Source organism: Artemia franciscana, chromosome 2, assembly GCF_032884065.1.
Source record: "Artemia franciscana chromosome 2, ASM3288406v1, whole genome shotgun sequence".
In the NCBI taxonomy this organism is placed as follows: domain Eukaryota; kingdom Metazoa; phylum Arthropoda; class Branchiopoda; order Anostraca; family Artemiidae; genus Artemia; species Artemia franciscana.
In genome coordinates, this window is record NC_088864.1 from 34,061,874 (window position 1) to 34,074,340 (window position 12,467).

A 12,467-nucleotide genomic window follows, 5' to 3' on the forward strand; every position below is an offset into this window, starting at 1 on the left:
TCATTATCACGGATAGAAAGATCGGAGTTAAAGATGCTTAGTTTACGGAAATCCCGAATATTTATTTTGTTCACAATAAGCACAAGAAATTCGCAAGATTAAAGGCCAGGCCTCAGATAAAACCAACCAATATCTGGAACCTTAATAAGAACTAGCAAATTGAGATGAAAATTCATGTTTAAAGCCCTTTTTCCATTGATCTTTCACAATGGGCTACGCAAACTCTGCGTCATGCTTGCGACGGCATTACACTAATAGCAAAATATAGCCCTAAGCGAGAATTGAACCAATCTCTATTCTTTTGTCTTCTTAGCACATAGACATCAAGGTTGTGCTTGGGTTATTTGTTATAGAAGTCTGGAGGAAAGATTTGCAAACTTAGTGTAATGGTGACTTGGACTGTAGCATAAAATATCCTTGACTACCACAATATAAGCTACAGCAATAATGCATGGGATTTGATCTTTGATTTTATCAGCAATGAATTCGGCATTATTATGACTAATAGGATCAATTCTAAAATTTATATGTTTTTTAGTTTCTGGTTTACTCTTTGCTGCTGGCTTTTCAAATAATTTACGACAGCTTAAAATTGTTTTACTGAGCTAATTGGAACGCGGAATATTTACTTTCACTTTGTTCGTCTACCAATCGAAGCTAGGTCATCTCTTGGTTCAGCTAGTTCTGCAGTTGAATGTGAATTAAAAGTGAAACAAAAATTTTTCATGGAAGATGGAAATAAATCTAAATGAAAATCGTATTGTTAAACGAATGAAAATATATTCCATTTATCAAAAATATAACAGAATAAACAGAAAAAATAAAACGTCAGACACAAGTCTTTTGAAAGTTTTATATGCAGATATGTAAGATTTCTACCCAACATAAATGCAGCTGGATCGCTGCTTAAACAAAACACATAGTGACGCATCACTATGGGAGAGGCTTAGCCTCCAAAATGAATGGATTTCGAAAAGTCTATTGTGTTACTTCCACAGTGAATAGCCCCATATTTAAATCCTTTTAAAAAGGAAATTAAAATATGGATTAGCTATTGCAATAGTTTGCTATATAAGAGATAGTATTAAATATTATATGATTTCACATTTGCTAAGCATGAAAAAAGGAGAAAAAACGTAGAGCAACGAAGACAAACAAGGTAAATCGCAGCTAGTGAAAAAGGAAAAGACCTAACATAGCAAAAGACAAAAACATCAAAACATAGCAAACCTTTTGCCACTGTACAGGCATTTAAACTCCATTTCGAAACCGTTGCTCACTTCCAACTTATCGGCAGAGCCGAAACGCTCTGCTTTATACACTTCAGCTTTATGTGATATTTTTTTTCGGCTCGTCTCTTCACTTCTGCATTTTCGCTTCTTGCAAGACCTCTTTTTTTTTTGTTCGTTTCTTCTTTTACTCATTAAGCGGTTCTATTAAATGGCGTACTTTTTTTCTTGTAGCTTATCTGTTTGACAAATATGTGACAGTCTAGACTCAGTTTATGTTGCTAAATTCCTTTGTATGTCTGTGTAACTTAAGAAAATAACTTAGTTAAAATGTCACTTCTAGTAGAAATATAGGTATGCTGCATCCTACTTGAGCCAGAATAAAGCAAATGCTCTCCATCCGCATAGTTTAAGGACAAAAGTGGGCCGTGGTCACATTACCACTGCCCCCTTCCTCCTCCAGCTTTATAGTAGAAAGGTAGATAAGTTGTGCCTTTTTTAATTGGAATTATGCAAAAATTTTCACTTAGTATGATAGAAGACACAAAGTGGATTGTAGCTGTTCACCTCCTCTCACCCTAAGTCTGCCTCTTTGTTACATGTGTGTGTGTGTGTTTTATGGCTGAATCTCCTTATGAGTGTGCTTTGTGAATAGAGGCATTAAGTAAACCCTCCAATCCCTGTCTCTAACACCAATTTTCTAGCGGAAAGACGAATCTATTGCGCCTTGTTTAAACCAGAATCATGGAAAGATTCTCAGTTGTTTGATTGTGGGACCAAGGGTACCCATTGACTCTTCAACCCCAAAATGTAGCCAAACTTGTGTTCCTGTAAATCATGCTATTTTTTCAAATGGATAGCTATTTTCTAATTGGGTCTTTGCCAACTCTCTTCATGATTATAAAATATTTTTTTTTATGATTTATTTGTTATTGCTTGAAGGGGATGTTTTGGCTATGGGGCGAGAAAATTACACACTAAATTTATATTTGTTCCTTAGGAGTAATATCCCGCTCACCTGACGATATTTCTGCACTAACTAACCTTACCATTGGAATTAAACGTGCTGTTTATAAAAAGGAAAGTTCGAATGTTTCGCCTTGGAGCAGCTACGTCCATTTGAAAATGTTTATATTTAAAACGTTGTGCCAAGTTTTCTAGTATTATACTACTGTATCATGTGTAATCTGCTATTTTGAAATTGTTCTCAGTATTTTATTTATTTTTCCGTGTTATCGTAACTCTCAGTTTTTTGAGTATCAGAGCTAGCATAGGTTTTACATTTTGGGCCACAATTGGCTGCTAAACCACGTATGTCTTTGGTGATAGTGGTTCGGAAACTTTTGCTGGTTAGTGTTCCTGTTATTGGTTTTATATGCATTTAAGGCTAAGAAACATGTTTTATATTCTCTAACACAGAGTAACTTTTAAGAAAGAATCCTAAAACATGTTCGATAACAGAGAAAGAAGCTGGATTTTTTCTCCAAGTACATATTATTGATTTTCGATTAGTATTCTAGGCCAACAAAAATTCGTGCCTATTACAAAACTGTTCTAACCCAAAAATATGTGGAACAAAAGATAGATATTACGTTTTGGGGCCTGCTTGTCAACATAGTGCGCTTTTAAAAGCCATACCATTGACAGATTGTGTCAGGAAATAGACAGTAAAGTTTGGTTATCCCAGAAACAATGTTTTTCTAGATCGTCATTTAGGAAACTTTCATAGTTTCCCTTACAGGGGAGGTTGATATGCGGTTTTGAGCTCATGTAACCTACGATTATTATTATTTGAGCACAGTTTTAAAAAGGGCAATTTATTTTGCTAAGTTTTTTTCAGATCTCAACCTGTTGAAGAACGGGGTCAATGGCTCACTTTTAAACGACAGCGATGAAGATGAACTGTTTGGCCCAGATGCAGGACTCCGAAGACCTTTGACCCAAAGGCAAGATGACGACAGTGACTAAAAACAAATTCATCTCTTCCCCTGATTTACCTAAATCTTGTCCATTTTATTTATGTTTATATATGTCACCATGTCACTTTTCTTACACTTAATTGATCTGCAGTCAATCTACTTGTTTTTTACAAGTGAGTCAATTTTAGACGTATGTTTAGTCCTGTACATAAATTGGATTGGCTTAAATAGCATCTTTTTACGTTTGATTCTTTTACTTTAATATTTCCTTTTTTAGATCTTTAGATTTTCCAGGTGTTATTTTTATTATTCTTATTTTGGTATAAAGAAATTCCCAAGAAAGGCCAGAATCAGTGACTTATACAAATGTATTTGTCATCATTTCTTCTTAAAATAGGAAACTGTTTGAATGATGTGTGTTAATGGTATGAGCATAATAAAAGAGGATGAAGCAGATGTTGTCCACATTACGTAGGTCACTGGTGTCACAAAGTCTTACATAAATATGTTGGTAAATAGCTTAAGATATGATCAAGCATTGTCTGCATTTTCTTAAGAAATACACACATCTAAACTGTACCTGAAACACATCCACTTTCCCACTTCTTTTAGGATATATTTTTTTATGCTGATAGGATGATAGGAATCCTGACGCTTTTTGGCTCTGTGGACAATAGAGCAGCGATAGTTCATCATTTGTGAGAACCATGGTGCAAGGTCACTACTAACTATTGAAGATTCCACCAAAGATGGCCGAGTATTATTTCTGTTTCTAATTTTAGAGATTTTTTTGTTACCTTTGTAGAAGTTATGGTATATAGTTCGCTTTTCTTTTTCATTTTAATTTGACGCGTATTTTGTCTACTGTATCAAACAGTTCGTGGTAACGAACTGTAGTAAGGAGCGACCCGGCTCAATAGTAACCAAAACTCTAAAAAATGGAATTTTGATACCAATAGCTACATCAAAAGAATCGCATTTCAATGCTGGTTTTAAATATATAAGTTTCATCAAGTTTAGTCTTACCCATCAAAAGTTACGAGCCTGAGAAAATTTGCGTTATTTTAGAAAATAGGGGGCAACGCCCCCTAAAAGTCATAGAATCTTAACGAAAATCACACCATCAGATTCAGCGTATCAGAGAACCCTACGGTAGAAGTTTCGAGCTCCTATCTACAAAAATGTGGAATTTTGCATTTTTTGCCAGAAGGCAGATCACGGATGCGTGTTTATTTTTTTTGTTGTTTTTTTTTTTTGTTTTTTTTTCCCAGGGGTGATCGTATCGACCCAGTTGTCCTAGAATGTTGCAAGAGGGCTCATTCTAACGGAAATGAAAAGTTCTAGTGCCCTTTTTAAGTGACCAAAAAAATTGGAGGTCACCTAGGCCCCCTCCCACGCTAATTATTTTCCCAAAGTCAACGGATCAAAATTCTGAGATAGCCATTTTATTCAGCGTAGTCGAAAAACCTTATAACTATGTCTTTGGGGACGACTTACTCCCCCAGAGTCCCCGTGGGAGGGGCAACAAGTTACAAACTTTGACCTGTGCTTATATATATTAATGGTTATTGGGAAGTATACAGGCGTTTTCAAGAGGATTTTTTTGGTTTGGGAGGAGGGGTTGAGGAGAGGGGGATATGCTGGGGGAACTTTCCTTCGAGAACTTGTAATGGGAGAAGAAAATTTCCATGAAGGGAGAGCAGGATTTACTAGCATTATTTAAAAAAAAAAACAATTAAAAAATAAAAGTGAAAAAGCTTTTTCAGCTGGAAGTAAGGAACAGCAATAAAACTTAAAACAAACAGAAATTATTACCCATATGAGGGGCTCACCTCCTTCTAATACCTCGCTCTTTACGCTAAAGTATTTTCAGTAATTTCAACTACTTATTCTACGGGTTTTGTGATTCAGGGGGTCATTCTTAATGAATTGGGATAAAATTTAAGCTTTAGTGTAAAGAGCGAGGTACTGACAATGGGGCGAATCCCCTCATATCTGTAATAAAAACATGAAAATACAAAAGTTCTTTACGTAAGCTAATTTATAAGTTACGTAAATCTTTTACCAATAAAAAGATTCGTAAAAAATTAAAAGTTCTAGTTGCCTTTTTAATTAACCAAAAAATCGGGGGGCAACTAGGCTTCGTCCCCCGCTCTTTTTTTCTCAAAATCATTCGATCAAAATTATGAGAAAGCCATTGAGCCAAAAAAAAAAAATATGCAAATTTCGTTTTGATTATTCCTCTACGGAGAGCCAAAATCAAAACATGCATTGATTCAAAAACGTTCAGAAATTAAATAAAAAACAAGTTTTTTTAACTGAAAGTAAGGAGCGACATTAAAACTTAAAACGCACAGAAATTACTTCGTATATGAAAGAGGCTGGTTCCTCATCAACGCCCCGCTCTTTACGCTAAAGTTTTTTACTGTTTTAAAAAGAAGAATTGAGAGAAAGAGTCAAACTTTAGCGTAAAGAGCGGGGCGTTGATGAGGAAGCAGCCTCTTTCATATACGAAGTAATTTCTGTGCGTTTTAAGTTTTAATGTCGCTCCTTACTTTCAGTTAAAAAAACTTGTTTTTTTATTTAATTGAAACAATTAAATCGAAGCACTATATTTTGTAGTTTTATTGAATTAATATTTCAAGATGCGTTATAATATATGGTGTCTGGAATGTTTGTCTTTTGTGTTACCTTTAGAGAAGAAGAATTTCCTTTTCTTTGAACTATGAAGAAAAACATCTCAAAGAGAATAGGTAAACTATGCACTCCTTCTAAAAAATCTACTTATAAGGTACAACGTAATCAAAAGGCTTTTCAGGGAGAAATGTCAGTCATAACCATGACTGTGGCTAAAGACTTCTACTATCTCCCCCACCCCTCTTCTCCTGTAAAACATGCTCAGGTTGGAAAAATGGCTGTACAAAAAAAAACGTCACTAATACTCTTTATCTGTTATTTTTTGGATATCATATGGCGAGAGCTCACTTATAGGCCATTGAAGTTTACTTTCGGTATGAAACTCTCTAAGTCTTCCTCAATTTATGTATTGAGTAGAAATAAATCAAGGGGTCAAGGGGAATACTTACATTTTTCCAACAACCTCACCCATCACACCTCATTTTTTTTTTTTTTTATTTTTTTTAAAGCACGTTCTTTCACAACTACAAATGAGATAAAATAGAGAAGATGCAAAAAAGAGAAAATCTTATTTCTATCATATTTCCTATATTTGGAAAAGAATTTCTCAACATAACAATAGAAGCACGTGTTTATGATTTTTGAGAAACGTTTAATTCTCAACCATGTCGGCATCAACCCCAGCATCAGCACAAGAAAATTGGTAAAAAAAACTGTAACTGCCAGAATAAAAACAATGTCTATTTCTGTTTTGGCTTTAGGAAAAATAGCTAAGTATACGAACGGATGATCTGTTTCTGTTTTATGCTGTTTTTTAGAACAAGAAAATAGTTGTTTTTGAAGCAGCTGTCTTCTTTTTACTTTTTGTAGTATTATAAGGTTTGAAATTATGATATACAAGCCCTTTAAATCTTTAGACGGTTTATTATTATAGTCAAATATAGGGTAAGTTCTCTATTATGCTGACAGGCGCTCTATTATACTATTTATGACAGGCGCTATATTAATTATCTACTATAATTCTCAAAAAACCAATGCAAATGAAAAGGTCTGAGCTTCCATAGCAAAGTACTAAATATATAAACCCGAAAATCAAAAACGAAATATTTGAAGCGTGCCATGAAGTAATTATAAAATGGAGTATGATGTAAACTGTGCAAAAGTCTTTAATGTGAATAGAATGCATGAATTTTTAAGTAGACAGTGACCGAATACTTTTGAATGTGGTCATTGTCTCAGTACTTTATAAAATTGATGAATTAAGAGAGAATAACGAGCAAAAAAGGGGCCAAAACTTCAGTTGTTGATTACAGCAGCTAGAATAGACACTAATCACTTATTTACAGGTCGTGGATATGATGGTGCTGCAGATAGAAGTGGAATACTAAGAGGTGGATAAGCGTTAATATTAGAGCTGCAAATCCAGGCTGTGTATGTTCACTGTTTTTTCACACAGCTTGAATCTTCTTATTACAAACTCTACCGAAGTAAGCAGCATACGGAATAACTTTGGATTTTTTTTTTTTTAAACGCCAATAATTTCGCAGGAGAATACCACCAAGGTTGTACACACATTCTAACGATATAAACTAGACCAGCCCAGTCCAACTCGATGGATTCAGAGACATACGGTAATAATGGTCCAGCTATTACACCATCATCTGCAGCGCGAAAAATGATCTCACGGTGGGAAAAAAGGGTGCCTTAACTTGTATCTTTGGTCTGCTTCTGTTTCAGGTTGTTTTTTTTACAGGATGGTAATTCGTAATTTGATTCATTCTAGCAAAAAATGGACAAAGTGAATTAAATTTGTATGTGTGAAACCATTACATTTGGGCCACACCTGTAACATCTAAACTTAAAACATTTTACTGCCGAAGAAATTCTACAAATGAATTAATGGATTTACAGCTTTGGCATTCCTCTCTGGGGTAGCTCTAATGTCTTATGCTTGTTTAGTATGTTGATAAGTCCTATTTACTTTGCAACAACTGGAATAACCTCATGGTGTTACAAGTAGAAAAAAGTAGCAAAGAAACAAAAGTAGCGGTAAAGCCGTAAGGCTTTACTCTCTTAATGAATTTAATTTCTATATGAATATTCTGTTTCTAAGCTTTACTTGTGTTCGCTCTCTTACTAATGATTACAGAATATTTAGTAAAACTCCTGCTACCAATATCAAAACTTATAACGTGGAGTTTTCAAAAAATTACCCTCCCCCCTGGCGTATAATAGCAAAAAATGTTTCTTCTTGTCTGTAAACCTGTTCAGTGAGCCTGTTCTTGGAACAAATACACTTTAAAAATTGGCAGTGCTAGCAGCCGTCACTTTGCTGAAAACTAAATTTTTCGCTGTAGCCAGTTTTTAATATTCAAACAGACACGGACCGGTCATATGCATTTTTAATGAAAATAAAATCATTTAAGCTACCCTTCCTCATGAAACACTATAATTCTACTTTTTTAAAGAATTTCCATTTTACTTTTTTACTAGAGTAATATTATTTTCTAAAGCAACCGTGTGCCCTTCCATTTGCCTTGCCTTGGTTTGATTCCTATGTTATGACATTAGCTAGTAGTTAGTAGGCTAAGAAAGCCCATACAATTGCGAGGGGAATTGGAAATCTTTTATAAATAGTTTAGGCTACACACTGGGTTTCGGTTTGAGATCCTAGAAATGTAATTGTAGCGAAAAATTTGGTTTTAATACAAATTAGTAATTATCTATGATTTTGACTGATGAAGAGTTGTGTGAAGGACATTTAAGATGGGAGTTATGGATTATAAACTACGGCAGGGAAATTTGAAAGAGAGCTGCTTCTTAGGAGGTTTTATGGCTGAAACATGGGCACTCCGAAAGTAGTAGGAGGATTTATTAAATATTTTCCACAAGAATTGTCTACAGATTGTCTGACTGACCATATTCCAAAAAATAAACTGTGCAAAGATATGATTCCATCCCGCTTTCTAGGTCTATAATGAGAGAAAGGCTGAGATGTCTAGGACATGGTCTGCGGATGAAAGGTCATAGCTTGCCAAAGATCCTCCTTTTCGGCCAACCATCTAGGGCCAAACAAAAAGTAGTCCGTTCGTAAACTCTATGGGAGGGGATCGTAAAGAAGGATTTAACAGAAATTGGAACTTATTCGGGGTGTAAAGAGGAAGGTTTTAAATAGATTGGGATGGAGGATGAGCCTTTTTAATTATGTTGGCCTCAGCCGGCTTGGTGGTGCGTTAAGTCTTTAGTAGTTGTAGTACTAATAGAATTGGGAGCTATATAGTGAAAGGCTATATTAGTCATGGCGCCAGATTCTGTATCGTGCACCCACCCTACCGGAAGGTACAAAAATTCTGAGGACGGATCCTAGGGTAGTCGACCATACTGAAAACGAATATCGTAGGGCGCATGTTCACCGTTGGGGCGTTTCTGAGATAGGCCAAAAACGCCAAATTTATCCTATAACTAAGTGTCACGATTCAGGATTTTTTGTGAGTTATTGGGTTGAGGAATCCGGCGTAATGTTATATCAATCAAAAGAAGAGATCTAGATCTACAAGAATATGATTTTTAAATTTAAAAAAAGTAGTATTTTTTCTCTATTTACTGCAGTTTCAAAATAAGTGGTGTAAAATTCGACAAATATCTCAAAGAAAGACTAAAAACTCGAAATTTCTTCAAGGTAATAAACTTTTTTTTCATATTCGAAAAGAAACTTCATTCAATTCTGTACAATTTGAGCTGAAAAAATATAAACTATTTTTGTTTTTAAAAGGGCTGCGATTTTTTTTTGTGTTACTGAAATGATCACTAGCCGTATTGTGAAAAGGGGCATAATTTTTTTTTTCTTCAAAGGGTAGGAATACTTCAAACTTCATAACTGTTTACAATTTTTAACTTTTACTTAGAAATAAAAATAGGCTTAAAAAAATGTTGACTAAAAAAAGTGTCTTTTTTCTTAGAATGGACGAGGCTGCAATTACCTTTTTGGGACCTGATTTGCCACTGATACGAGTGAGCTATTTACTATATGAAAGAATTCTGCTTCACAGTTGGATTAAGTCGGCGTACTGGAGTTGTCTTACTCGGCCTGCCCGTAAAATTGGGTAATAGTAACTGATTAGGGACCTGTTGTAATTAAAAGTAAAAGCTATCAAATAAAACTTTCAAAATATTCCTCATTTTCTTCTTCCGAGAATTCAGATGGGGCAAGGTCAGACTCCCAGCATGCCCTCCTCGTTCTGCGGCAGGAGCATAAGCTGAAGTATCCCTTCATTTTTGAACAGCTACAGTCTTTCCTCAATCTTCCACTTTTGCATCTGCAGTAAGTTTCCAGGTTTGATGCATCTTTACAGCTTGAGACGACCGCATCTACTCCCCTTCAGCCATCTTCCATCCATGGAGGAGTGGATCTGGAATACTCGGCCGAGCCTGTACTGACGACAAAACTATCCATGTAGCGAATATGTCTCTTCGTATGCATGATTCGAAGGTGGCAGTCTTCTCACATCTTGTTTCTGGCACCAAAGTAAGCCCTTACACTGGCCAGTGAATTGAATCCGGCCTGTTTACCGTATATTTCAATGACCAGGGATTTTGATAGGTCGTAAACTTCTCTAAACGCGTCGACTGAAAGCTGCCCTTCTACATCCTTGATCCGCTCCTTCACAGACACCATTTTTGAGGCAAAAGTTGGAGACGCCACGGTATATAAGAAAGAAGCTTTCCCGACGCAGAAGAAAAAGTTTGTTGTGTCACACCCTGACAGACAGTGCACGAACAGTAACATAATCTGTTCCTCTTTGGACAAGTGGACACCATCCGCCAGCTCGTGTACTGGGATAATGTAAGTCGGGAATTTTAAGAAAAGTTCGCTCAGTCCTTCAGCTTGAAGCCCTTCAAAAAAATGAACACAGGCTGCTGCCATGTCTGTGTCGTTGGCATGCACAACGATGCTACAAGCGTAACGGCTAGCATACTTGGCACGCGTTATAAGGCGTTGGTCAGCTTGTGACTGGAGGACAAGCATTCCTCATAGTCACAGTGTTCTGGTTAAGTTGGACAGCAGCCACGCTTGACCAGAGACACTTTAAATCTCTCCTTGAACCCACCTGAGAGAAAAAGGTTGATTGTGTTCGGAAGCTGATCACCCATCTGCTCCCAGGTTTCATACAAAATTTCGAGGAGCCGGCTTTTAGACTCTGAGCTTGCAAGTACAGCATCCCATTCTTCAATTTTGCTAAGAGCGGAAATCTGGAGATATTTCCCTTTCCATCGTCGGAATTTGCATGCTGATTTCAAGGAGATCAACTCTCGGGTGTCCGTGAGTTTCCCAAACATCCCGCAGTACCGATCTACAACAATGTGGACTTCAGGAATACCCACTGGAAGATCATTCAGAAACGATAGAAGCAATCTTTCCGCGAAGGATTTGCTGTTTCAAACCTGGCAGGCCGATATGACCTTATCTTGGACATTAGGTCAATGATGTCTACTGTAGCTGATGTTGTTTCTTTAGATTTCAAAGTCGCCGGCCAAACTGCAAGTCCTCCTTTTTTTCTTAGTCAGTTCAACAGCACAGCTTTGTTCCCCGTCCTCATTTTCCAGCCAGAGGATGAATTGGTTGATTGTTGCGGAAGATGTTCAAAAATGGATGGAGGGAAAGGAAGAATCTCTTTTGTGAGGATATTTGCAACTGCTTTCTCCTTTTCTTCACCGTAGCTCAACTGAGCAGTAATGATTCTCTTCAAGGCTGTTATTTCAGAGCTCAGGAGATTGGTTCTAGGGACACCCATCACTTTCCGAGTTTTTCTCTCTGAAGGGAAAGTTTGGAGTGCAACCTTTTTCACATAGTCTTTCCTGTTGCACAGAAAGTCCTCAACCATCTCTTTTCCTTTTGTGGCTACGCAAGTGATATCAGAAACAATCTTCTCATCGTCCACAACCTCTGACGTCACAATACTCAATAGGTCGAAGTCCACTCTCCTGAACGGATTGCCACATGTAGTGAAAATGTCTCGAACTCTATCTCGCGAAAGTTGTAATTTTTGACGACGACGCGTCGTCGTCGACTGATTGTCTTCGTGATGTTTCAATGTCTCTGCGGTTACGTTGACTACTTGCAAGAAACCATTGCTGATGGCAGTGGAAATCGGTAAGGTAAGAATCCAAGCTTCAGTCTGTCTCTCATCCATTTGTTCTCCTATTATTCCGGCCGTCGTCTTTCCATCCTTGTTCACTGTACATTCCGGTATCTGATCGGACCAGGTGGTCGTGAACCTAGTGTGTGTCACTGCGAAGTATCCTTTCATGAACTTCCTGTGTACATCAGGAAAGGTTTGTGGTAAACTTCGCATGTCTGATTGGTACTGTATGAGAGATCTTGTATACTGAGGATGGTCAGCCGCCGTCAAGTATGGCAACATCCGAGCAATTTCTGTCAAATGAGGCTCCCTGTCACGGTCTCGTTCAGCATGAATGAATTGCATCTCTATTTCAAGTATTTCCAAGAACTGCCGCCAGAAAGCAAACGTGGTCGGCGCATTTTGCAGGGTGTCGACTGCATTCATTATGGGAGCCAAAGTGTTTAAGGTATCGTTTGCCTCCTAAAGTGCAGTTCGCGCGTTAGCACCGTCTGCCAATGAAGTCCTGAATAACTCAATGGCACTACCCAGCTGGTTCAGAC

The 12,467-nt window shown here is 37.0% G+C and overlaps 1 protein-coding gene across 1 annotated transcript in view; it reads left to right on the forward strand.

Annotated features, from left to right (window-relative positions):
* The window catches only part of LOC136040480 (transmembrane protein 181-like), a 59,090-nt gene extending 55,130 nt beyond the window's left edge, over window positions 1–3,960 (forward strand). The window contains exon 12 of the mRNA XM_065724698.1: window positions 3,070–3,960. Coding sequence (XP_065580770.1) covers window positions 3,070–3,197 — 128 coding nt within the window. The 3' untranslated portion in view covers window positions 3,198–3,960. The remainder of the gene's footprint in view (window positions 1–3,069) is intronic.
* The last annotated feature ends 8,507 nt before the right edge of the window (window positions 3,961–12,467 follow it).